Here is a 27,224-nt window from a genome sequence, read left to right on the forward strand (position 1 = left end):
CCGCTCTGCTCCTGACCTGCTGGTTCTGAGCTCAGTGGGGTTACTGCATGCCGTTCCAGATGTGCTGTGATATCAAAGCACAGCTGGTGCGGCTGAGGAAGCCCTCGCTCCTTCTTGTTGTTTTTCCATGGCAATAATCTTCATCTCCTCGCTAACAACCCATCCTGCAAAGGGCTCCTCCATCCCCAGTGTCCTGTCTGCCCTGGGAGGATGTTGCTGGATGTGGTCTGAGATTTCTCAAAATTAGGAAGTATTTAGAAGCAATCAGTTTGTTCCAATTCTCTGGCTGTGCCCCAAATCCAAGGAAGTTGCCTCTTCGAGGGGGAGCAGCGCTTTTGTACCGGTGGAGCTGCTTCGTTGTGCGCAGCTATAAATTGTGAGGGGCCTTTTTGGTACAGCCCATGTTTGTGGGAAGGTAACGGACACTTAAACTGCTCCAGCAAACAGTGCCCAGGGAGAGGGTATCCCTGTGCCAGGCAGAGCTGGTAGTTGAAAGGAATCCGTGAAATATGGTTGAGAAGAAAACCATTTCTGTCTTTAAAAATAGAGCTGATTACTCTCCTGAAAGTCTGTTGGGGAAGCCCAGCAGAATTGCCCATGTGGGTTACCAGAAGTGGCTTTGCTAATCCAGCCTGTAGTGTGCTGATATCACAAGATCTGAATCTCTCGTGGGAAGATAGAGGAAATTGCGATGGAGGCCCCTGAAGTCGCTTGCCCCAGCTCCAGATGCCTCACCCGCTGTGGATTTTGGCTCCCTCGCTCCCATGTGGGCACACCACTTTAATGTCGCTGGTAACTGGAGTGGGAACTTGCTGTGAAATGGATATTCATTCCTACTGGGTTTAGCTGTGGCTTTTTCTAGTGTAGGAGCAAGAACACAGCAAGCTCAGCAGAGGAGGCAATGGGACAGGAGGACCTTTTCACCCCCCGATAGTTTCCAAGGTTTATGGCAGCTTCTTGGTTATAAAGTTGTCTTCCTACGATATGAGGTGAGGACTCTCTTTGGGAGGCCTGTTATAGGCAGCCGTATCTCAGTCATTTCTGTGAATTGACTGTGCTCTTCTTCACAATCAGTTTTTGACCCCACTTCAGCTGGGAGGTTGCTGAGGATCCAACAGCTCTGATAAGTAACCTCGGCTAATTCCCTTAGTGATGCCAGATAAAGAATAGGATAAACGTGTCAGATTTCCGTGGGCGCTTGTGAGCGGTGCTGAAAGCACACCCCATCCCCGGCTGCTGCGTCCTGACGAGCGACAGCAGCTCTGTGTGCTGAGGGACCAGCTCCAGCTTTGTCGTTTCCAGCAGCTAGATGAAGCCAGTCATTAGTCTGCGACTCCCTGTCCTGTGGGGCTTTAAGTGATGAAGTTTAGGGGCTCAATCACACTGTCAGGGAGTGTGTAGCCTGCAGGGGACGAGGCTCAGTGCCATGGGATGCGATCCTGCAGTAATAACTCGGGGACAGGCACCGTTCTTCTGGAGGAAGAGCTCTGGCCAACGTTCAGTGCATTGGAATTGCCACATCCGCAGTGTGGCACCAGCGTGTGCCATTTGCTGCAGCCCGGGTTGCTTGCAAGTCCCGCGGGCTGCTCCTGGTCCAAGTGAGCTGTTGGCCTCTTGGCACCCCTCCCGGATTGGTAGAAGTCAGTAGAAAAAAATGGTTGGTCAGAAATGACTCATAAAGGCCGTGTTTTCCTGCCAAAGGAATGCTGCCTGTTGGTTGCAGAGCAATCCCTCTCTCAGGAAGGCTTCAGCTGCCTGCATCGCAGCCTGCACCTTCGTTCCCCATGGCTCCTGGAGGGGAGACATCACCCCAGGGTGTCCCCCCTTCCCCAGGAGACATGACACTGGGTGAGCTGTGCCCTGAAGCTCAGCCTGCGCTCTACAGCCTCTTTCTCTGTCTGCAGGATGGAGACTTTCCCTGCGGTGGCGGAGGAGGTCCTGAGGGAGTTCCAGGTCCTGCTGCAGCACAGCCCCCCTCCCATCGGAAGCACCCGCATGCTCCAGCTTGTGGCCATCAACATGTTTGCGGTGTACAACTCCCAGCCCAAAGGTACCATGTGCTGCGTTAGGGGAACCGCGCTGGGGATCAGGTCGCTCTTTGTACGGCCGAGGTGGTCATGGAGAAGGGTGGGGGACTCACCAGCTAGAGATGGATGGCAAAGCAGAGCAGTGGTTGGATGCCTGGGGGTGTTGGTGTGTGTATGGACAGCAAAGGAATCTTGACTGGGCCTCGATGGAGCTAACTGGGGTGTCTGCGGAGTGAGCAGACATCGCATTCCCTGGAAGTTGACTCAGTAAGTCTCCTCCATCCACCCAGGATGCTGTGTGAGGTCTCAGCCGTTGTTGGGTTTAATGTGTTGGTCAGCAGAGATGCCACCAAACCAGAATCTCTCCTAATTGTGTTTCCAGGGGATGTGTTTCTCCCTGTGGCGCCCCCCACCATGCAGCAGGCACCCAGCTCTGCCTCAGCCACATGATGGGAGCAGGGATGGGGATGCGCTCACTGGTGGGAGGGAGCAGCGTTTCACATGCTGATAGCTTGGGATTTACATGCCAAAGATGAAGGCCTCCAGCTGATGGATTTCAGTCAAGGCTACCACGCGGCTGGTCAGGTTGAGCCCCAGAGAGCTGCTGCTGGAAGATTTCTCCCTCGTGAGCCAGTTGGCCACTTGTCAGACTGGTGGTTAGTGGCCAAGGTCAGCTGATGGAGCGAACCGGCGTCGGCCGGAGGGCTGGGAAGTGGCTCCCGTGCGCCGTGTCCGCTGCCCAGCCAGTCTTGCCGGCACCTTCCTCTCCCTGGGGAAGCCCTGGGGAGCCGTCAGTCCTGCTGGCGAGGCCGCCTGGCCCTCCTGCCTGCTTGATGCCAACCAGCCACGGCGTGTTTATCTTTGAGCTGCAAAGTACTTTACGATTATAAGCAAATGCCTCTGTGCCGCCCCCCGGTAGGTATATTAATAGCGGTGTCTGTGCCGCAGACGGGAGCTGGTGGTAAAGAGAGGAAGAGATTAGTCTGGGCCATACCGTGAGCTCCTGTGGCAGAACTGGAAGCGATCCCAGCTTTGAACCACTGGGTTCTGCTCTCCCATCCGCAGCTGAGTTATGGATGTGCGCGAGTGACAAAAAGGGGAGTGCTTTTTAGCTCACGTGAAAAATAAGTATTGTTGGAGTTGCCCTCACACGTGGGCAGCTGCCAGCTGGATCTCTGGAGAAAGCAAACGGGTCGCTGCTGGGGACAGCAGGTTGTGCGCAGAGCAGGCGATGGTGGTTGTGAAATGCCTGCAGGTCGGATGGCACCGCAGCTGCCATCTGATGCCTCTGCGCCCTGCGGGGATTTCCCTGAGGGCTCCTTGCTCTGGTGACTCTAAAATATCGCTGGCAAAGTGAATGGTCTGGTGGTCTCCAAGCACTTGTTTGCGAAGTGCTGGCACAGCCCAGGGCGGGCTCAGTGCTGACACTGAGCTGGGTGCAGAAGGGGAAAAAAAAGAAGATGCAAAGGGCCTGGTGTTTAAAAGACAAGCAAGAATATTTGCTGAGTTATTACCAAGTGCCCGGCACGCAGCGAGGGTGTTGGCTGCTTCCCCAGCATGTGGGATGCTGTGGGCAGAGGGACTGGCTGGAGCGTAGGGCAGGAGCGGCTGTCGGGAAGGTGCGGGTTTGCATTTCCCAGCACATGAGTCACCTCCCGGGGCTGCGGTAGCACGGGCAGCGGCGGGAGCGGGTGCGAGGGGACCCATCCGCCCCTGCGGGTGCGTGGGAGGGCGCAGGGAGCAGCGGTCCCACCCTGCCGGCATCCCAGTTGCCAGGAAGCTTTACTGGGGCGCTGAGAGCTCGCCGTAGTCAGAGCTTGGCTGCTTCAGCTCTGTAAGGCTGAATCTAACTTTACGGTTGGACCGAACAACCTCCAGAGATCTCCTCCTACTGAAATCCTTCTGCAAATCTGGGATCGCAGCGTGTCTGTGTCCTTCCCATTGCCTGGGCCCGTCTGACCTTCAGCTGCAGTAGCAGGAGGGGATCTGGGGGTTTAGGGCCGGCAGGGGAGGTCTGTCTATGAGCCTCTGCCCTGCTGTCCGGGGCAGTTCTCTGCAGGGAGAGCTGCTCCCTGCCTCTCCTGCCGTGTATTTCCAGGTCTCTGGAGCCCCAGATATGCCTGAGAAACTTGTAAACTTGCTTTCTTGCCCCATGCCTGGTGTCTAATGAATCCCTCGTGCTGGTGTTCAGTGGTGTGTGCAGTTGTGGGGTGGTGTTGCCGGCAAACAGGCTCGATGTGGGGAACTTGTACAAAGTTTTATGCCAAAGAACACAAACTTTTAATCACAGATTCAGGTATTGAGAAAAAGGAAACTGGAACAGTGAAATGCTTTAATAAGCATCTCTCTCTTCCTCAGGCTTACACCAGACGCCTGTCCTGCCCCATCTCAGTCGCTGCTTTCGTAGCAGATTTCGCTCAGTCTGTCCCAATGCCTTCAGTGAGGCAACAGGCAGCACAGGAGGTTGGGAACTTGTGCACAGCGGTTTCTGTCTACTGCTTTTTCCTTTTACTCATTTTCCTTTGCTCTGCCATGGGTTGGCTGTAGTCCCTTGGGGTGTCCTTGCCTCAGTGTGCGTCCCCCATATTGCACTTTCGATGCGTCCTCCTGCGTGTCTCCAGCTCCTTGCGGCTGCCACTCTTTTGTAAATCAGTCTGTGCGAGGTCATCATGTGCTGTTCTGATGGGCTGACTATTTTGGGGTGCAGTGGGGTGTTTAAACTGCTTTCAGACCCAACCAACTGAGAGCAGCACGTGGTGTTTCACAACCTCCTCCCACGCAGGTCGGTGCTGCAGCCCCCAGCTACCCGGACCCTGCAGCATGTGCCCAAGGGCTCGAGTGAGTGCGGGCAGAGCCCCGTGGTCTGTGCCTGGTGCAGGCAGGGCCCCGTGGTCCGTTCCCAACACAGGCAGCTGAGCTTGTCCCCAGGGACAGCACCAGGCGCGCCGGAGCTGGTCTCAGCAGCCGCGCAGCAATGGGAAGACCCTGGGAGATGGATTGGGACTGTTGTTTTCGCTGACAGAGGAAGCCAAAGAATTCCCACATGAAGTGCTTCCCCCGCTGTTTGGCATCAAACGGCATCTTCCTCCAAGGGAGCCGCTCTCTGCGTTGTCCCTGGAGTCACGAGCCCTCCCCTGACCTCCTGGCAGGAGCGCTCAAGGTGTGAAAAAGCTTCTTGTAGACCTCAAACCTGTGGGGTGAGAAGGGCCCACCCAGAGGAGGGAGGCAGAGAGAGATGTGCACTCTCCATAGCAGAGATGTGTGGTTGCTGGAGCTTTCCATCACAGGACAGAGGTGACAATCAATATTTTGGGCCATCCTGGGCTCCGGCTAGGGTGGGACCTTTGTGGGATGGCCCGTTTAACAGTTTGGTAGCCATCTGCACAACCAGCTAACAGAGAAGCATGGATCCCTTTATCCCCAACCACAAACACTCCAAGAATTTTAATTTTTTTTTTTTTTTAATTCTGTAATTTGGGGAAATAAAATGTTGGTTTCTGAAAAGACTAATTGAAGCCGTGCTTGCAGCAGGGGCATCTCGGTGAGGGGAGAGAAACCCCCTCCCAGCCCATCTGTGCCCAATTTACTCCAATCTGGCCTCTCTGAGGCTTTTTTTTTCTTTCTCTCTCTCTTTAATAATTTGTTTTATAATTCCTGGAATCAAACCCATCTCAGACACACTGTTTTATTTTACTGTATTATTGGATTATACTTCCTATAAATCACTGGATGTTATTCATAGGCCACCACCAGAATAACTTCCCCTCTCCCCCCCCACGCCCCCCCTGATGGCCCCGCATTCCAAACAAGCGCACACCAAAGTGGGGGTGCAGCAGCACGGGGCACCCTAGAGACGTTTCCCGGAAATCCCAGCAAATTTGCCTGGCTGCGGGTGTGAAGCATCAGGCTGCAGCACCTGGATGCCTTCTGGCACTCCCCGGGCCGGTCACGTTGTGCCGGGTGGAGGTTGTTAGGAGGTCGGGCTTAGGTGGAAGCGGAGAGGGGAGGGAGCTGCCATATGTGCATCCTCAGCACATGGAGGGAATGAAGTTGCATCCCCCCGGGGCTGAGCAGAGTCGGGGCACGGAGGCAACGAGGAGGTTCTGGCAAAGCGCACGGCTCGAGCTGAGGGTTGGGAAAGTGGTTTGTGTTTCAAGCGAAGGGAAGTTACGGCGCGGCAGGGTGACCTGCCTGTAGGGTGTCTGCTCACCGGTGGGTGAGGAGAAAGACCTGCACTCCAAAACTCCTGTGGGATGTGGGGAGGGTTGGGGCGACAGACAGGGTGGCAGGGTCAGGCTGGGCTTTGGTTCGCAGCCCTCCTGGCTCTGTCATCTCGAGTGGAACGTGGTTGGGTTTTCTGGGCGAGATAAGGTTGGCTGGAAAACCGTGAAGGCTCGTGTAGATAAAGGATTCACATCCCACTCCCTGCGGTGTCTGTCGCCTTTGTGCTGCCACACCAGTGTCCTCAGAGCAGCGTAGAGTAGGTCGGTGCTGCACAGAGAACTGCTCTTACACAGTGAATGTCCACTGACTACAGCCTTTGCAAGGGTTTGCTGATGTCCACAGTCCTGCTTGCTCCTTGAAGACCTACACCAGCTTCTGAGATGTTGATCTTGCCCAAATCGTCGCGATAGACACAAGAAAGAACGCACAGCTTAGCGCAAATCAACTGCTGCTTCTAAGCTGGTACAGGACTTGCCATTTGCTTGTGTGTTCAGCAGCCCGGCCTGGCTGGAGAGGACACATGAAACACCAAGGACCCCCTGAAATCTGCCTGTGCTTTTATAACCAGCAGCCTGCTCTGCTGCTGTCCTGCCGCCATGCACGGCCCTGCACTGGATGGAGCGTGTTTCGCTTTGCTGACCACAGCTGCTCGGGCTTGTGAGCTAAAATGTGAACCCTTAAAATATCCCCCGAGATGCTGCAGAGGCTGGTGGTGTCTGTCCTCAGCAGAACCTCAATTCTGACCATCTCCATGGTTCTTGTTTGGTTTCCGATGCTCGGTCCGAGCTTTGCTCAAAGAGCTCACTGCAGCACCAGAAAAAGTCTCAGCAGAAGCGTGTGCTGCTCTTCTACTGCAACCACATCTCAATGGCTGCTCATGAGGCTCTAACCACATCTTACATATTGGAGTAGATAAAAGGTGCTGGGAGTTGAATTCAGAGGAGTCCAGTGTATTTGAGTGAGTTTAAAAATAAAGCAGTACTGTGGACGGCTGCTGTGGTTCGGTAGAGTTTTAAAATTAGGCACAAAACAAAGCTTAATAAACCTCAGGCTGTAGATAGCAGAAGCAGCAACTTGATCTTCCCCTGTCTGGGGAGCAGAACTGAATCTTTTTCTGCTGGTGCCCGTGGTAAATACGCTCTTCACCAGGGTCCAGCTGGCACCTTTGAGCAGGTGGCTCTGTGCGCCCTGACAGCTTTGGGCACAATAACTGGGAACTCGATGAAGATGCCGCGTTGCAGGGCTGCGTCAGGGGGAGGCTGAGCATCTGCAGTCAGAGCAGAGCCTGAGGTCCCTCCACCTGCTCGGGGGACTCGGGTTTGTCATGCAAACGCGGCCCACTCTGCAAGGAGGATGGAGCCGAGCAGTTTCATAAGTGGTTTTCTCAGGGCTCTGGCTGTCATACAGCAAGTGTGGACTGAAGTGTCTGCACCGAGGTCACCAGTGTGCACCTGGCAGTCGCTGCTGCCTTTCCCTGGGAGACCAGGTAGTGCTGTCTTTAGCGAGGTGCTGCTAAGACATAACACTTCCCAAAGCCTTAAGGTTGGAAGAATTGGCTATTAAATTTGGTTTTTCCCCTCCCTTTGCATTGCTGCTCTTATTGGCTTTGGGTTTGAGTCGTAATCGGGAGAGGAAACCCAGAGGAGAGCTGGCAGGGGCTGGTGTCTGTCCCTCCCCATGCTGCCTGGCTTACACGGGGCTCTCTGCTTGCTGAGATGTCACTGCGAAGGGGGTTTTATACTCAACCCCTTCTCGAGTGATGTCTGCAACTCGCTGCATCCACGTGCTGCCCGGACTTCGGCCGTGTGAGCAGAACAGGGTTGAAGTGATGCGGGGGGTGATAACCTGCATTGCTCATCTTGGGAGCTGCGAGGCTTCCTGCTCTGAGCTGCTCGCTCATGCTGAGCCTCCTGAGGGACACGTCCATGTCTGGAGGTGGCAGAAACCCTCCAGAGCTTCTCCTCTGAGCCCTTGGGAGTGTTGGAGGTTGGCACAGTTGCTGGGAACTGTCAGCGCCTTTCCTTTCAGGGAAGGAAGCTGTCTCGGACTTGAGACATATCAGCCAAGTTCAGGTAAAATGCTCTTGGCCCAGATGCATCTTCAGAGTCTCGCTCTTGGGCTCTTGAGGCTGGTGGCAGCAATGTTTAGACCAAAGTCTTCCTTTGCTTATTCCCCTCTGTTTCCTGTTTAAAAGGCAGATTGTCACATATTTGGGGATTTATTTACCGTAATTGGAGTTATTTTCCTGGCTGCTGGCTTCTGCCCTCTGATGCAAGACTCCTCAGCGAAATGTGTGTCCAGAAAGCCATGTGACTTTTTTTTCCCCTTGCCCCAAGTGCCAGCAGGAGATGCAATAATCAACGCGCTGCAGGGAATTTCCACTCGCAGTTCAGGTTTCTGAAATCTAGACGTTGGCTTCAGAGGCAAAAAGATCGAGTAGAGCTTTGTGGCAGGGAAAGGAAAGGTTTCCAGCGGAACCAAGCACATGCTGGTGTGTCAGACTCTCTAGTCCTGCCCTTGGACTGAAATACAGCAGAAGTCCCCGTCGAGCAGTGTTAGATGAGCTCGCTGGGGGCTTCTGCCCGCTCTGCCTGTCACACGAGCAGATCCTTACGTCTGCCCTTGAAGCTGTTCCACCAAACGCAGAGTGATGCTGAGATCTCATTTCAGGGCAACAAACAGAGGGGAAGTGATTTGTAATCACAAAGCTCGAGTCCGCTCTCTAGCCAAGCTTTGGCAGCCTGAGCAGCGAGTCGGGACAGAGCCGGTGACAGGCGAGGTCATGCCGGAGGGGGACGGGCCAGCTCTGCGAACGCCGAAACAAAACCATTATTTCGATGAAGAAGCAGCGTCGCTGTATAAAATGAAAGGCAGGAAACAGAGCGCTGGCACGCGGTGTCCGTCTGTCCTGCTGTAAAATGAGAAAGGAGGTGCCTGAGGCAGCTGTCCTGGGGCTCTGCCTCACCCCTGCTTTGGTGGTGGAGAAAAGTGGGGTGCCAGGGAGCCGGGTTGCACCAGGTGCAGCAGCTTTGCTGAAGCTTTAGATGTTTGCACCGTGACAGGAAATCCTCTCGCTTTTAAAGAGAAGTTTCTGACTCTTTAATGTGCGTTGTGCCTTTGATTTCGTCGTGCTTCTAAGCAGCACCAAGTCAATTACTGTATTTCTGCTTAATTCTCTCAGAGAAACGTTGTATAATTAGGCTAATTATGGTGCTTTGTGAAGTTGTAAAACTCCTGATTGAGCTTACGGGGCTGTTTTATAGCCTGCCAGGTGTAGGCAGGGAGGGCTGCCCGCCCTGTGCCCTCTGCGGGTTTGGGCGCAGGCTGCCAGCTCGGTGAGGGTTGCATCCTTCCCAGGGACTGCCCCATGGGTGCTGTGGACTGATCCCCTGCCAGCTCTGTCCTGCTCATGTCTGCTCATGGGCTGCGGTCCCTTGAGGAATCGGGTGCCCGGTGCTGGGGGGACTTCAGCTGGGAGTGAGCACCCCCAGGGGCTCATTGGCATCTCTTCTTGCCTTGATGCTGAGGTCAGGAACCGCGGCAGAGCCAAGGCTGTGTTTCCACTCTGAAGTGTATCTGCAGCTAGGAGGTGACCCCACACAGGTTTACGTGTGGAAAACTTTCATTTGCCATGATTAGGGGCTGCCCGAGGCTGCGTGTGCCCCAGGTGCTCGGCAGCACAGCACTGGGCTAAGTGATGGTCAGGAGGAAGGTGAGGACTTAAAGCAGCTTTCCAGTGCATAAAAGGGGCCAATGAGAAAGATGGGGACAGACTTTCAGCAGGGCCTGTTGCGATAGGCCAAGGGATGATGGTTTTGAGCTAAAAAAGGGGAGATTCAGGCTAGATGTGAGAAAGAAATTTCTTGCAATGAGGGTGGTGAGAGCCTGGCCCAGGTTGCCCAGGGAGGTGGTGGATGCTCCATCCCTGGAGACATCCCAGGCCAGGCTGGACGGGGCTCTGAGCAACCTGAGCTGGTGAGGATGTCCCTGCTCATGGCAGGGGTGGCACTGGGGGAGCGTTGACAGTCCCTCCAACCCAAACCATTCTGTGATTCTATGACGTGTTGAGCGTGTTACCTTCAGGAGTCACCCTGGCTAACGTGGTGCTGAGACCGTCTTCACAGCCAGCGTGGACCATGGCAGATCAACCCCAGCCAGGTGACAGCACTGAAGGTACGTGGCCCTTCTCTCATTGAAGACTCATTTCTGATTAATGTTGCTCATGATGGCTGTGGTTAATGTGACCATAGGGCTGTCTTATAGGTGACATTGAGAGGGCACAAGTGATCTGTCTGTCCCCAAGGCTGGCACAAGTCTCTGGTGTGTGCTCCAGGTCTCCTGGAGTGGGACAAGAGGCAGACAGGAGTGTGTCACCATGGGTTGGGAGGGAGATGCCCCATAGGGATGGGTTCACCTCTGGCGTTTCTCTCTCCCGGGAGCGTGTGGTCCCCTGACCCAGCCCCGGTGAACTCCGGTGCAGGGAGCCGAGCAGGGGAATCTTGCGTAAGCAGCGCTTGCTCTCCGGGTAATGGCACCGAGACGGAGAAAGAGGCTCCAGTTGCCAAAGGCGGGTTGGGAACAGCATAAACCCTTCAGAGCCGGAGCCCGGGGAGCCAAGGTCTGACAAGACCTCGTGCCTGGTGCTGGGACCGGGGCTCGTCCCGCCCGGGGGGCCCCACCGGCGCGCGGGGCCGTGGCGGGGAGCGGCGAAAATGCCGCCACATGGGCTGGTGTGCGTCTCTGGGAGCAGGCGAGGCGGAAACGATGCTCCGGGCCCATCTGCGGGGAGCGGGAGACGCGCCCCAGCTGGTGCGAGGCCCTGGCAGCCCCGGGAGCTGCCGTCTGTTGGGGTTTTACTGCTGTCTACGTTGAAACACGGCTTGGGAAAGGAAAGGAGGGGGGGGACGTCAGTGGCACGGTGCCAGTCCCGCTTCGCCTGGCCTTCTCGTTCCTCTCTCCTCCTCCTCCTCCCCGCTCCCTCCAATGCTTTAAAGTCACATTTCCAGGCCAGACATAGAATTAATCTCTGGGCACTTCACATTGCTGGCAGCGCAAAGCAGGATGTGGGATCTTTTTTTTCTCTCTCTCTGCGTCTTGGCTGACTTTTTTACCTCTCGAAGAATTTGGAAGGGCCATGAGATTCCCCCCGCCCCCCCTCGCCTCGGTGCCGTGCAGTTTTTCAGCACGCTGATCACCCTGCTGTGGCTTCACCCTAATAGATTTCATATGCTGACACAGTTGACATCAGTACCAAACTATTTTACATGTGATCTGGTGTATTTCCTGAGGAAATCTGCAAGATATTTATTAAGAACTAATAAAATAAACCTCTCCATGAGCTTTTAGGTAGTTTTCAATTTTTCATGTCTCTCTCGTTTCCTCTTATCAATGAGTTTCTATTTTCTCCCTCCTCTCTGACCATTGCAAAAGGAAACAAAAATAAATGTTTTAAACCGTTCCTGAATGGACACTGGGAATATTTCTGTAGTGATGTACTAGCAAAGTTGTATTTTTAGTGCCGTATTGTCAAGACTAAAAATATCCCGCCGCAGTGCATCCTTTTTATAGGGTTTTGTGTGCGCGCGTGCGTGTGCTGAACGTTGTACAAGTTTGCACCAGCGTGTAAGGTCTGTGTCTGTACTACTGCAGCGCTGCCTCCCCATCGCAGCTGGACTCCATTAGGCCTCGAAAATTAAAGTAATCCTGGTTAAGAAAGGGGAAAAAAAGAAAAAAAGATTAATCAATCTCGCAGAGCCGCGTTTCCCCAACTGAGCCTGGATACCTGCGTGGCAGCTCCGCTTTGAGAGACTCCAGCAGCCCGGGTTGCGTGGGCCGGCAGCGCCGTGGGACGGTGGTTTTGCCATGGAGGGTGTTCCCGGCTGCCGCAGCGGAGCGGGGGGTGGACCAGGGGATGTCTGGCTGAGGGTTTAGTCACCCAGTGGGTTCCTGCTAATTTTTCACATTCAGGGAGCCCTTTGGGACCGCGCTGCGCTGGTGAGCGGGAGTGCGTGTGTAGCTGGGAGCAAGCTGGATATTTCACGTTTTTAGAGGAATTTTCTACCTTTCTGCTATTTCTGTCTCCTTCAATTAAGTGTGTTTGCAATGGAGAAAACCAAAGGTGGCAGCTGGCTGAGAAGCCGCTTCCCCTCCGTCCCCCGCAGCAAACACGGGGTGACCCCCACTCCGAGGGCTGGTCCCCGGAGCCGTGACAGGAGGCAGCTCCGTCTCTGCCGCACGTGATCGCCGCGGCCATTTCCAAATCGAACGTCCTCGCCGGTTTGCGTCCGCAGATACCCGGCGGCCGTCGCTCTGGTCCCCTGGACCAGCCTTGCGTCACAGGTGGCGGGTACCGCGGCTGACGGGGACCTGACGGCTGTCCCCGCAGCCCCGTACGCACGGCACACGGCGTCCGATCCACTGGCGCGTCTCACGCTCCAGCCGGGCGCGAGCGTCCCTTCCCCCCCGCCCTCCTCTGAATCACTCGCCGCTTTACTCCGCTTTTACTCGCGGGTGCTTTGCTTTACTGTCTGCTGCCGTCTGGAGAGAGCCGCAGCCTTTCAGCTTCCTGCAGAGCAGTTCGCCGAAAGCAGTAATTAGGGCCCGTAAAAATTTATTTTATTAGCGAGAAGTGTTGGTGGGTAATTGGCCATAATTTGAACCCAGCCAGATTGGAGATTAATAAAAATATATATATATATATTTAAAAAAAAAAAAAATCACAGATCTTTTTACCAGAAGGGCCAGGGCTGTTTCTTGCAAACCCTTCCCGAGGAGGGTGGGATGGGACGGGGACGGCGGCTGCTGCGGAGCGGGCGGCCGGCAGCGAGCGCCTGTGCTGTACCCGTCCTTGAGGGCGTTTGACACTGGCATGGGAAGAAAGGAAACCTTGTTTTCCAAGAACTCTGCTCTTTCTCAGCTTGATAAGCATTTAAAATAAAAGCTGCACAATTGGAATTGGCAGAGCATCCTCATTCTTTTGTCTGTCTGTTTATTTTTTTCCCCTCATCCCTCGACATGTGTGCTACAGCCCACGGTTACTACGCCCCGCAGAACCCCGGCCTGGAGCTCTGCAGGCGCACGCCGAGCTCTGCCCACCCCCGGCCTGGCTCTTTGAAGCCTGGCAGAGCAGCAGAGACCCGGCTCCATCCCCAGTCAGGCCCCCGATCTCCAGGGCACTGAAATATTTAACAAAATGTATGTTTTCAGCCTCTTTCAGTTCCCCCTTCCCTGGCAGGGCAGCAGACCCAGGGCTGTGCCTGGAGCGGTGGTTTTGGACCCGGCCCGTGACCGCGCTATACGGACCCGATCGCTTTGGTGTTTATAGACTTTGTTAGAGCAGCTCGAGTGTGGCCAGCACGTCGGAGCGTCCCGTGGGCTCATCGCGACGGTCGGTGTCAGCGATTGGAGAATTAACCGCTCGGGGAGGAGGGAAGAGCCGAGCCCCTGCACACATGTCACGCTCGGTTACTGCTGGTTGAATCAGGGAGTTACTTCAGGTTACTAGTCCTGGTGGTTTGGTGTAAGGGATGAGGGTGTTACTTCAGGTTAGTAGTGCTTGTTTTTTGCTTGGCAGCCCCCGGGGTTGGAACCTGGTGTAGCTGTTTCTCAAAGAATATTTTTGGTTTGAAAACTGAGGGTCAGCAGTTCGCGAGCGCTGTGCTTGCAGCCAGCTCTGTGGTTCGCCGTGTGCCACCGGGCCAGCAGCACTTGAGATCCTGATCAATTGATTTGCAATAATATGAAACCACGAAGGGCGACTGCCAGTTAAATCTCCCCGTCTCGCCCCATTTTCCCCACCCAAAGTGCCTTTCTGCCCATATCCCCTTTCTCACTGCCTGTCTCCCTCCCTCCCTTTCGACTGTGTATTGGAGCTTTTGTCTATCTTTTTCCATCTCTCTGTCTCTTTTCATAACAGATTTTAATAATGTTTTAGTTAGTTCCAGCCTTTTCCCTCAATGGATCCCATTGGAAAATGCATTTGAAAGGAAACAGTTATACACTTCCCTTCCTTTGAAACTCTGTTGGCACCTTTTCCAGTGCAGTAAACCATACAACATGGATTTTCAAAGTTTCCAAACACAGACATGCTGGCGTTAAATTTATGAAAAAATATTTTATTCGGCTGTATAGTAACTATGAGTCTCGGAGCTGCTGGTCACAGTGAAATCGAAGCTCGCTTTGGAACTGCAACAGGTTTTCAAATCTCTGCAGGAAACGCAGCAGCTCTGGCTGTACGGGAGCTCGCGGCTCCCTCGTGCCCTCATGGCAAGAGGTGTAGCTGCAAATAAAACGGGGTGCTGGGGCACCCCGGCGCTGAGCCCCCCACCCATGGGTGCAGCTTTTGCATTGCTGAGAGCTGTGCAGCAATGGGAGCTGCAGCGAACCTCAGGGTCGTGCCAATCCTCTCTCAAATCACAGGGGAAAAGAGGAATTTGGCATAAAACCGTTACGTCTTATGCTTGTTAGTGAAATGTAGAAGGTTGAGGCTTTTTAGTTACTGAGTCCCGTGGCGGCGGGGGCTCGATAGCCGGTGTGGGTGTGCGTGCTGCAGTCTGCGCGGGGTTTTGGGACCTAAGGCTCCGGCTACACATCAGTTGTCGGAGCACTGAGATCGTATTTTCTAGTACGGCTGCTCGGATGTTAAACATCCTGGAATGGTTTCTCTGTGTGCTGCGGGTTTGTGCCTGTGGTCTCAGCCCTTCCCGTAGGGAATTGCTGGCGTGACACCTGAGAACCTCCCTTTGCGTGACACCACTTGGAGGAGACGTTTTTCCGAATTTCTGCAGGAGACAGCAGCTCCCGTTCACCACGAGAGGTCGGGTGGGTGAATCTGGCTGTGTCCTCACAAGCAGGGCTGCGAGGGATTGATTCCAAACACGGCAAACCCCGGAGCCTCTGCTCGTCAGCACCTCCATGCACTTGAGGTGTGGTGTAATGCAGATAAAGGCTCCTGTGATGGACGAGATGATGACGTGGCAAAGAGATCCCGACCTCAGTTTTCCTGTTGTCCTTTCGCTTGTAAAATTCCTTTCCCTTCACGTGGGAGTTTTCCAGAGAAGTTGCTGATTAAGTGTTATCATCATGTTCAGTGCCACATGGAGCATAGGAAGAGCTAAAAGGTTCAGGTTCCAAATAATTGGATAGTGTAAACTCACTGGTGTCTGTCTTAGAGCATCTTGGGTTTGGATGTCTTTCTGCATGGTACCTCTAGCGCGTACAGATGGGGAAATGCACTTAAGGAAAATAACAGGTTTTCTAGTTTTTTGACTGCTCACCTTGAAATGCAGGAGTCGTTCTTCTAAAAACATCTTCAGCAACTGCATTTGTTTGTATTTGAAGCAGAGTTGCCCAGTGTCTGCAGATTCCATCCTCTCTGGGTCACCATGGCCGGCCAACGAGTCGGAGACGTGCAAACACTGACCATGAGTGTTGAGAGTGGTTGAGGTGATTTCTGGATCCCCTTGGAAGTTCATAACCAAGGCAAAGACAGAATCTAGTTCTCCAGGGTAGCACTGAGCCATCTTAATCCCCCAAACGTGACCGTGTCCTGCAGCCCTCAGCCATACTGAATACATCAGAAAGCTCTGCAGGTGGGTCTCTGCTGACTGTTAATTTTCTCTGCCGACTGTTAATTTTCTCTGCTGACTGACAATGGTAATCTGAGAGGAGAAAAAGTGATATGTCATTAGGACTACCTTGTAATGCATAAGTATGATGCATTTAACTCAAAGTTGCATAGATGGCTCTAGGTCTGGTGTTCCTGACCTTCCGGTCCTCAACTTTGTGTTCATGTAATGGTTTTTGTACGTGTAATTCCCATTGTTTTTAGAAAACCAAGCTCCCCTGTGGAACGGGACTGACCTCAACTGGGATCCTGGGCTGGTGTGTAAATCTCGATTCACCACACCAGCCTCTACCAGGGCAGGAACACTGTCACCCTCTGTGCACACCAGAGCAGCCTGGGGACGTGAGGAAGGGGCTGTTATGCTGTCACCTCCATTGTGCTGCTTTGGCCCCTGTTTCTACCTGCCCTCTCCACTCTCCAACCTGCTTTGGCTGCTGCTTCCCTTGCCTGTCTGAGCAGACGAACCAGCTGCTGCTTCGCTCGGAATGGCACGTGAGTGCTGATAATGAGCACCCGAATTTCCACAGGGTGCTCTTGCTTCCCTTGGCAAAGCGAAGCTGGCTGGAGGTGGCAGAAGGCACACCCAGACCCCACCGCAGTCCCCTGCCAAACTTCTGGTTCCTGCTCAAAAGTGTGAAGGTGCTAGGGATTTTGCTGAAATGGTCAAAAGAATTTTTAACTTGAGAAGAACAATATATTTTCCCTAACCTCATTCTGGCAAATGGCTGAACCTTTGTAGCTGAAATTTTCCCAATAAATTTAGCTCGAAGAAAGCTTTTGGCCTGAAGGATTTGCAGCCTAAATGGTTAAAGTTTGGCAAAGTTGTTAGGAATTAAAACCAGGGTCTTATAATGGAAAGTGTTAGGTAAGCTTGACTGTAGGCACAGCGGCTGGGCTGTGCCCCGCTCGGAGGGGTGTCCTGGTGCTGGGGGGCTGCTGGGGAGACTGGGCAAGGGCGGAAGGTGAGGAGACAGTTCAGGCCTGTGGGCATCCCATGGGGACCCTGGGATTTACTGCATCCCTGGAGCTGGCGGGGGGGCATGGGTTTCGCTTTACGTTTTGCCATTTGCTTTGCGAAGTGACATACTGATGCTCCGGTCCCTCAGGAAGCTGTCAAAAGAGGAGCAGCAAATGAGTGAATGTGTTGAAATGGAAGCTCCACGCTTTGCTGTTCCTGCCGCATCAAACACCGCTTTCTCTGAACACGCCTGTCTACAGGCTCTTCTTAACTTTTACTCCAGGCTTAAAGTGCTCACCGAGGTTCGCAGCAGAGGGGGCACGTTCCGGGCTGTCAGTTTGCATTTGCTGCCAAAGACGTGCCCACCTCCAGTATGGGGCTGGGGAGGTAGAAAAGGCTGCCTCGTATTTGCTGCCATAGTCCTAGTAAAACTTCACTCAGGGCTGGAGTAAATCTCTTGGAAAGCTCTGTTCACACCTCCTCCCCCGTTGTAAATAACATCTGACACAATTACGGTCGGGCGCACGCAGCTCCTGGGTGGGATGCTGGTAGCAGCGTGCCATGCTGGCTCCCCTGGCGGCCCGTTCCCCCGAGCACACGTCCCACAGAGCGTGCTGGCCTCCCTGGCATTTTCGGGGTGAGGTTCATGGCTCGGGCTGTGCAGATGGGCTGACAGATCTACCAGACAGAGGACAGGCCATCAGTGGTTTTCTTGTACCAGGCTACATGGTCCTGCCTCACTGCAGTGCTCCTACTTCCCTTTTACGTTTCTGTCATCCACATTTTTTCGCATTTTGGTGCAGCGTTCCCTGTTTTGTCCACACGTACTGAGCCCTGCTCGCCTTTGGACCCTTTCATCCTTGTAGTCACTTCAGCCCCATCCTGCTTGTGCAAGAGGCAGCTGGTGCCAGAGGCAGCTGGTGCCAGGCTGCTCTGGAGCTTTATACACGCTGATGAGCTGCCTGTCCAGCTTGGAGGGACACGCTTTCTTACGAGCTTGCCAGGAGTTACGTATGTGTGGCTTTGCCAGCCTTTTAGCTGCCAGACAGGTCAAATTTGTGTAGCTGTCAGTTGTTGGCAGCAGAACCAGCGGCTCTTGCAGAGCCTCGAGGCTAGGGAAGGTTTTGCTGTGCCTGTGTCCTAAGTCCTAGCATTAGCTCAGCCACTTGGAGCGGCACTGGTGAAGGCAGCACTGAGAAATAATAGTTTATCTGGTGATTCTGCAGGCTTTGCCGGTGTGGGCGAGACTGTAGGTGCCTTTGCTGTAGCTGTGATGCTCCGGGACTGGTGTGTCCCTGTGTGAATGGGGCTGGTGAAAGCAGGAACCGGCTCCCTGGGCAGGAGGAGTGTTTGTGACACTGCCTGGGGTGATGGACACGCAAACCTGACTCCTGCGGCCTCGCTGGGGCCAGGGGTGCCGAGCAGGGTCCTGGCCCTGCCAGCCGGGTCAGGCACCCTGAGCGCGGAGGGAGAGCTCCGAGTGCTGCTGAGCGCAAGTGGAAATGGCTTCAATCTGTGTTTTGACTGATGGGTCTTTTCAGGAAATTTCTGAGAATAACATTTCTAAAAATGGCTGCTTCTTTCCACTGATATTTCCTGGAAAAGGCTGCAGTTAATTTTAAACCACTATCCTTTTCCCTTTTCAAGTGGAAATGGCTCTGTGCTTGTCCTCGAGGGCTAATGTCATTCTTTCTGTCCTAGACCGGGTGCCACCACCCTGACCTTCTTGTGCAGGACCTGCTGGTCTTCCAGGGCTGCAGAAATTGGGGTGCTGGGGGCACACTGTGCACATGTCCCTGTGAAAATGAACAACTGTCTCTCCCCGAGTCACTTCAAAATTATATTCTTCATTAGTGACTACTGGCCAGCCCTGAGTAGGCAAGAAAGTCGTCTCTGAAGTCATTCCCTTGCCCAGCCTTAAGCTCTGTTCACGAGGGTCAGGAAGGATGTACGGAGCTGGTTATCGCGCCCCAGGTGCAAGGATCCAGCTCGGCATGTGGATCCGGGGCTTGGGGACGGTCAGAGCTGTCCCCGGAGCAGCCGGAGGGAGCTGGCAGCACAGAGCCATCCCGTCAGCAGAGCACGGCTTCCCCTGTGGCTCCCGGGCAGGCTTGCTGCTTCGGGTGGGAATATGTCATTAATTTTTATACCTTCCCCTGTAAACCATCGACCCTTTTTATGATGTCATGAGGGATTCCTTAATTTTGCAGCTGCTTCCTGGTTACGTCAGAGAAGAGCCTCCCGTCCTCGAGCCCCGCGCTGCAGTCCAGGACGGCTGGAAACAAATGAAGTGTTGAATATCTAATGGCTTCCACAGGGAGAGCTGCTCCATCCTCCCCAGGCCCCCGGCATTCCTCACCTCCTCGGCCTCCCTCCTTCCCTCCCTCGGACAAGACGGGGTTTCAGCGTGGAGCAGAGGGAGCTCCTGGGCTGCCCCGGCTGCTTTGGGAACACGTGCGGCGAGTTCCCCGGTGCTGCCGCGTGTCTGGGCGCTGCAGCTGAGACCCCCCCCAGGTCCTTCTTATCTCTCCGTGGGGAGAGGTCAGTGCGGGAAGGTGGATTTGGGAAATCTCAGGTTATCACTGCAATCTGAAGGGATTCAGCCCTGTGTGCTGCAGGTGGTGTTCAGCTCAGCCGCTGGGCTGTACTGGAAGGACTGGGGCTGCCATGTCTGCTGCCTGTAGATCCCGAGTTGGGGAGCATCTTTCTAGAAAGCTGCCCATCATTGTTTCAAGGCTCTTTGCAGGGTATTAGCCAGTGCTGAGCGAGTGCCTCCAGGTTCCCAGGCTCTTTCGGGGCAGATGAGTGTGTGTGTGTGACTCGCCGGTTCCCAGTACAGAGCTGGGAGTGCCCATGACTCACAGGTCCTCTGCGAGGGGGTGTTGGGAAATGCCCCCACAGCTGTGAGCATCCTCCTGGCTTTGCTGCTTTGTATTCCCGTCGGCTGTGTGAGGTCTCCACCGCGGCAGCAGGACCAGCTGCCTGGACTGGGTGCTCCCCGCAGACATCCCCGTCCCGGCGGGCTGCCCCACGGCACTGCCAACTCCACGTCTGGCGGAGGGTGACTCACAGGGAAAACACTTTTGTGTCTGGGTGATAAGAGAGCAAAGCAATTGCCTTCAGGTGGTGTCAGCGTGGAGGTGACTGGCCTCTGTCTCCTTCCCCGCAGGGCAGCAGCCCCTGGTGAATCAGTTGTCTGTGCCCGGAGCTGCTGACACATCAGCCGGTGCTTTAGGCACCGCTCGCCCATCGCCGAGCTCCTCCACCTCCTGCCTCCTGTTTTAGACTCATAGAATCATTTCAGTTGGAAGAGACCTTAAGGATCATTGAGTCCAACCATCACCTAACCTAACTCTAGCACTAAACCATGTCCCTAAGAACCTGGTCTAAATGCCTTTCAAGCACCTCCAGGGATGATGACTCCACCACTGACCCGGGCGGTTTTGCCATCCTCGGGATTGTGCCTGGCGACCCGTTCGTTCGATTGCCTTGGCATCTGTTTCTTTACTGTGTCACTGAGGAAGGTGGGTTTAGCTGTTGTTCTCCGGGAGCAAAGCCCATCTCTGCTGCTGAGGGGGCACTTGCCACTGCTGTCACTCCAGACGTCCCGGTGCGGAGCTGCAGCTCGGGTTAGGATGGGGAGGCCAGCGTGGAAACTGACTTGCTGGATCCTCTCAAACCTTGGCTTAGAGTGGTCCGGTTGCCTGAAAGAAGGGAATCCGGTCTCCTTTGGGACTCTAACGCCCATTGGCTTGTTTTAACAGCGCAAGATTCGGCTCTTGTGTTGTGTTAGCGGGGATGGCTGCAGGAGCTTGTGTGCTGCTCGCTCGGGGGTTGCTGAGACTCGCACCACTGCCCTCCTCTGCACCCGCTGCCCCGTCCCCACCGGTGCCCCGCAGCCAAGGCCACCTGTCCCGCCCTCGCTCTGCCCCGATTGTCCCTCGCAGGATTTCCTTCGGCACATGGCGCTTGAGCGGCCGCGAGAAGCTTCCTCCAGCAGCTCCTCTCCTCGGAGGCGGCCGTTCCTCACATCGCCTGCTCTTTTCCCATTCCCATTTCCTGCGGCTGGTTGCATTGCCCTAATAGAGGTTTGGCATTGCTATTTTGCACACCCTAGTGGGAGAGGGGATGTGTTTATCACTTTTCCTGGAGATTATCTGTTTAAGCACTCTCTGACAGTTACAATAACAAGGGCAGCGCGTTGTGTTTCCCAGCAAAAGGACACTCGCTGCTGAAAGATGTATAGCACTAATTAGAAATACATAACATCCGGCCACATGGCAGCCTTCTCCCGGCCGCTCCATTTCCTGAGCTCAGACGACTTTGACGACAGTTGGTTTATGTTTTCCATGAATATAATGTTCTCAGAGAAACACAAATTTCTCCCCGCTACAAAAGTCCCCGTTCTCTCCGTCTCTCTCTCCCCCCTCCCCATGCACCCTACCCTGTGTGAAGCAGGTAGATTTATGGCTGCAGAAAGTCCAGGTTGGATCCCGCTGCTGGCTGGGTCGGAGCAAATCTCACAGCCCCTGCAGGGGACGCGGCTGATCCCAGGGACACGCTCGCAGAAGGTGCTGCAAAGGAAACTGCCTCCTGATAGAAAAACAGCCTCTTCACACACACCAGTACCCGTCTGAAAAACAAAACATAACCAAACACTCTTTCCTACATGCAAAGAAACAGGGAGAATGCTTCTGCGGTTCAGAAGGTTTTTGTGATCTTCAGAAAAACCACCCATCCCAGGTTCCCAGGTGATTTTTCTCTGCGCTCGCAGTCATCAGTTCCCATTTTTTCCATCCCATGCCCTCTCCCTCCTCTCGTTCTTGGGCGCTGCTTCAGAGCAGATAGCCTGGGCGCCAGCTGGAGGAGTCTGGGTCCGATCTCCAGCTCGCAGCAAGCAGCAGTGACGAGGACAAGGACATTTTTCAGAGGTCCCCACGTGCAGGATGGGAGCAGGGCAGTTGCTCTGCTGAGTGTAAGGCGGGTGAGGTGTAAGGGCGGTTAGATGTAAGGAAGATGGAGCATGCTCGGGGAGGTGAAATCTTAGAAGGTTTTAGCTGCTGAAATGAATTCCTATTGAATATGGAAAAACTGCTGTGTTTCAGATGTTTATAGCTTGGCCAAGTGTGGACAGATTTCTAGTAGGACATGAAAACTCTCTGTTAAAAAGGTTATTCTGCAGCAAAATCTCTGGTCCCCTTTCCAGGATTTGCAGTCGCTAGATTAGCTCAAGGAAAAGCTTGTGTTTTTTTTCTAACAAGGGTAAGCCACTATCTTGTTTCCTAGCCTTATTCTCACAACTAGCCCAACTCTTTTGGCTAAAAATTTCCGGAAGAATTCAGGCTGAGACAAAGCACCCAGCGTGGAAAATTCAGCTCTGATAGTTAAAGTCTGAGCCAATTGGAAAAAGGGTCTTATGAGTGGCTAGTGTCAGGCAGGCTTAATAACACGGTGCTCAACCCCTGCCTGCAAAAAACTGTCGGAGTTCATGTCCCTCCAGCCGGTCCAGTGTCTGGAGCCCCGAACTCTGTGGTGGGTTTGCAGGGGGCTGCAAGGCTCTCGCTTATTTTTCAGGTGCAGACAGACAGATCTTTGAGGCAAATTCAGCCTCTGAAGTGTGCGGTAATGCAAATTACCCAGGCTGTTTCGGGCTGCAAAGTGTTTGATGATATTCCTGCTTGAAAATGCTCTGCCCGCTCCTTCTTAGCTCTGTGCAGCGATGCACGTACCTCAGAGTTTTGCTAGTGTAGCTGATATGGGACTACAGGTGACTGAGAAACAGACCCAGCTTAAGCAAGCTCACAGAAGGTGGGTTTTTAGGCCGGCTCAGCTCCCTGCCGTGTCTGCAGTGTGGCTCCATGTGTCGGTGCAGCGTGCGGTGAGGGTACGTCGATACCTGAGTCAGACTTGGCTGCAAACGCTGCGAGTTCTGAAGGCTTGACCTTAAGCTGTGGTTTAACGAGCAGTTATTTAGGTAGCAGTGCCAGCTTTACCCACCCTCCTCTCCCCCCACACAGCGGCTTTGATGGCGATGGCACAGCTGAAAGGTGACATTTCTAACCCCGATGAGCTGCGGGATCTGGTTCTGCGCAGACGAGAGCTGTGAGGTGATGTGGTAACAGGAGCTGTTTAACTGGTGCCAGCATTGACATGGACATTTGTAATGGTTTTAAACTAGAAGAGGGAGATTCGGGCTAGAGATAAGGAAGAAATTTTTTCAATGAGGGTGGTGAGAGCCTGGCCCGGGTTGGCCGGAGAGGTGGTGGATGAACCATCCCTGGAGACATCCCAGGCCAGGCTGGACGGGGCTCTGAGCACCCTGAGCTGGTGAAGATGTCCCTGCTCATGGCAGGGGGGACACTGAATGGACTTAGAAGGTCTCTTCCAACCCAAACCATCCTGTGATTTGCCTGGTTGCGAGGGGAGAAGGTGGAGGTGGAATGTGTTGTGGTTGATGGTGCACAACCTGCTGTTGTGCTGGGCGATTTCCTGCAGAGTGTCGCTGCTGGGGCTGCTGGTGGCACAGAGGAGCCATGTCTCTGACCGCCTCAGGGCCTGTGACCTCGTGGCGACTTCTTTTACATGTGATTTATGTCTGTAGTTGGCCTGACCACCTCCATACCGTGCCCTGGCTGCGCGGCGTGGCTGGGTGTGAGTACAGAAGGGTTATCTGATTACAGCCGAATTGGGGTTTCAGGGGAGGAAGCGGAGTGCAGGTTTGTGGCAGCTTTAGATGATGGGATGCCAGCAATGCCATGTGTCAATGTCCCCGACAGCAGGTTTTTGGTGACTGCCTGCAGGGATGGGATACAGGATTGCCTGCGGACCTGATGCTGTAGTTCGGCTTCTCCTGCACCTACTGTGCATTGGGGAGCTGACCTCTGAAGTCCATCAGTGCTGCGGCAGCACTCGTGACCCTCAGCATCACAAACACCTTTTTAGGCTTTGCCTTTTTTGGAGGGGGAGGACTCAGCTTTTGCTCCAGCCCAGCTTGGGGGTGACTGCCAGTCTGGCTTGAGCACAGTGCCCGGAGTCCCTGGGGTGCTGCCCCCAAAGTGGGGGGTTCCTGCTGAAAAGCCCAGAGCTTTTTACCCACCCGGGGAAACCACCAGACTCAGGTGCGGCAGTCGTGGTCTTGTCGTGTGCCCGTTTAAGATGGGAGGTGAAGAGAGTCCAGGCTCTTGCCCGAGCGCGGGAGGAGGGAGCATGGGGAAGACGACTGTAATTTCTTCAACTGGACTGTGGCCAGAGCACTGAGACTAACACTCTTAATTGTGGGAAAGGCTTCATGAAAGAGATTTACTGTCCCAGAGTGGTCACATCTTTAGTTTTATATTTCCTCCAAAAGCTGACAGCCCCTGCAGTACGGCGCTTTCTACCATTGCCCTACGGCATCGCCTCAGGCCTGGTTCGGGGAGCAGAGCACCCAAATTCAGCTACCAAGGCGCCTCTGTGCCACCCCGAGTTACCCTTGGGGGTCTCCCCACTGTGTGCTGATCTCACTGGCAGCTGTAGGAGCTGGCCAAATCAAGCCTACAGATCTCCCTCCTATTTTTTCCCATGTTTTCTAGGTGTGCTTTAGTCTTTTTCTGGTTGTTTTTAACCTCCCCACCCCATCACTCTGAAATAATTTGCACTTAAAAACCCCGCGTTTGTTCTCTGTGCCTCAGGTGTTTTGCCAGCCCCAGCTGGAACAGGGTCTCAATGTCTTGCTTTAATCCTCTTGCCCTTTGCCCAAAATCCCTGCTCTGCCGCATCAGGGGAGTTCAGCTTCCACCACCTTCTCCTCGAACTGATGCTTATGGCTGTGGCGGAGGTGCTGGGGAGTCAGTATGTACGTGTTAGTGTTCCCTGTGCAAATCCTTCACCTGGTTTGCAGCAGCTTTTCTCCCCATGGCTGCAGGGTGAGGGCTGGAAAGCGATGTGCAGGCCAGCGAGGGGCTGCTCAGGGACCCCTGAGCAGTGCCAGAGCATCCCATCCCATCCCATCCCACCGGGGAGCATCTCTGTTCTCCCCACACCGCTTCCCTGCCTCCCTCCGAACCAGCCCCCAGCCAGCTGCTCCCCCCTACATCTCAAGGAAGGGTGTGAACTGGGGGGCAGAGGGGATTCGGAGGACAGAGGCTGCCCGGAGGGATTTAAAACCTTCTGGGAACAGGCAGCGCGGTGCCTGAGCGAGTCGGGCAGGCTGGCAATGCCCCACGCTGCTCTCAGCATCGCTAAATGGAACCCACGCCCAGCTCCAGGCAGTTCCCTCGAGCCAGCTCCCCGCTGCTCCCAGCAGCCTCAGAAGTGGTTTCTGGCTGGGTGTAGATGTGCCGGGGGGATTTGCTCTCACTTCAAGCCAGCTCTGTTTGGAAGAGCTGTGGTCGTGTGGCATCTACTTGAGTAACAGCTTCAATTTAAGCTTTCTTGACAAGCTGTTGTGTGACTGGTGAACTAATGGGAGGAGCCCCCCTCCTCAGCTGCTGAGGTTAAAACTCCAGCAGGGACAAAGATCAAACATGCAGCTAATTACCCTTTTAACACTTAAACATACCCCCCTCCTTCAGGGGAAAGCATCAGCTCCAAGCAGCAGCTTCTGTGCTGGAAGCCCTGAGTGCCGGCTCTGTTGGGCTGGCTCAGCACACGAGGTGGTGTCAGGCATGACATGGGCAGCGTGACCACAGCCGCTTCCCTTTCCAGAGCAGCTACTCACCACCATTTTCCTCCCTACATGGAGCAGCTGAGCCCAGGAGAGGTGTGAGCTGGGGAATCGCCCAGCCCTGCGGAGATCCCTGCCTCGTGCGGGATGCAGAGGGGGAGGCTACGAAGGCGAAGCACGAAGGAGCATCTGCCCTGCTCCCCGCTGAACCCCGTCTCTGTCTCCTAGAGTGCATCTCGGAGGACTGCCGCTCTGTCATCCAGGAACAGGCCACGGCCCTGGGGCTCTCCATGTTTGCCCTCTTGGTGAGGAGGTGCACCAGCCTGCTGCGGGAATGCGCGCAAGGTAAGGGCTTACCGACAGTGTCCACGCAGCTGCTCGCGAAGCAACCCAGTGAGGTTCAGACCCTCATTCCCTGTTATTTTGTACAGCCCTTCCCATCTGCTGGGGCACTTGTGTTTCCCCGCAGTGTCCCAGGCTGTGCCCAGGTTACAGCTGAATCATCTGGCATGAAAACTCCTGATCTGTGCAGGCAAAAACAACTGGAAAAAAAGGATGGACACAGGGCATGCTTTCTGCCAGCTATTGGGAAACTTCCCAAGACGGAGACCTTAGGATCCTCTCTCTGTGACTGGTGCACTAGCGTCCCACTGCCCTCAATAAAAAGGGTCACGGATGTCCCAGCTTGTCCTCCAGGCCAATCCATGTAGAGAGAACAGATCTGGCCCTGCGTATGGTCTGGGTTGTGGCTTTTCCCTTGTGTGTCCAAGACTGGGATGTTGGGATCCATGTTGTGCATCCCCTGTCCTTGCCTGAGCTCTCACGTCTTGTATTTGCAGTTCAGCCACAAGAGGTGGAGCAGGAGGATGAGGAAGACGACATCAAGGTCTCTGCCTTGCCCCAGGACCTAAAGGAGCTGCTCCCCAGTGTGAAGGTCTGGTCAGACTGGATGCTCGGACACCCGGACACCTGGAATCCTCCTCCGACCTCTCTGGAGCTCCCTAAACAGTACGTGCATCCTCTGCTCTGTCTTCTGCTGTCTGCTCCCTCCCTGAGCCCCTCGTGCTGCCTTTCCCCCTCGCTCACGCTCACTCCTGGCTGTGACACCCAGCAGAGACTCGCTACGCAGGGGATTTTTGATGGGGACTTTCTTCACTGATGCGTCAGTGGGGTTGCAGTGTCTCTGTGGGGGCCTGGCAGGTGCCCTTTGCTTCCGTTTGCTAGGAAACGTCCCATGAGCTGGATTTATACTTTCTGCTTAGGATGCGCCTCTGCTTTTGTTGGGATACATATCTTTTACACGTCCTGCAGGCCCAGCCAGCTGAATAGGCAGGACCTTCCTCTCTGCAAGAGGAAAGTCCATTTCCAGCACAAATGGCAAGGTGTTGTTGCCTTTTTTTTAACAGAATCAGGTTGACCTTGGTCAGGCTGGGCTGGCCCGGAGCAGCTTGCCCGTTCCTGGAGCTCCAAAAGTCGCCTCCCTTCTGCTTCAGAAACAGCTTGTCTCTACCTCTGCAACACACAAAAGGGTTAATTTTCCAAACTGGCCAATTCCAGCCCATTAGTCCATAATGCGGACTAGGCAATTTGCATATTTTTGGACAGAAAATCGAGTGAAGGGGCCAAGTATGGAGTATGCGAAACAGTGTCTGAGCATGCTCTGTAGCTGCTTTCCCGCAGGATTTTCCATCTGCCTCCGGTTCTCCGGATCCAGAGCCTGAAATCACGTCTTATTGTTAATCCAAA

At 54.3% G+C, this 27,224-nt stretch overlaps 1 protein-coding gene across 2 annotated transcripts in view; it reads left to right on the forward strand.

Annotated features, from left to right (window-relative positions):
* SMG6 (SMG6 nonsense mediated mRNA decay factor) overlaps positions 1 to 27,224 on the forward strand; it is a 107,987-nt gene that overhangs the window by 25,181 nt on the left and 55,582 nt on the right. For both annotated transcript variants that reach the window (XM_080357239.1, XM_080357240.1), the window contains exons 10-12: positions 1,905 to 2,050; positions 25,707 to 25,823; positions 26,318 to 26,486. In XM_080357239.1, coding sequence (XP_080213365.1) covers positions 1,905 to 2,050; positions 25,707 to 25,823; positions 26,318 to 26,486 — 432 coding nt within the window. The remainder of the gene's footprint in view (positions 1 to 1,904; positions 2,051 to 25,706; positions 25,824 to 26,317; positions 26,487 to 27,224) is intronic.

Source organism: Nesoenas mayeri (genome assembly GCF_963082525.1).
Source record: "Nesoenas mayeri genome assembly, chromosome: 20".
NCBI classification, from domain to species: Eukaryota; Metazoa; Chordata; class Aves; order Columbiformes; family Columbidae; genus Nesoenas; species Nesoenas mayeri.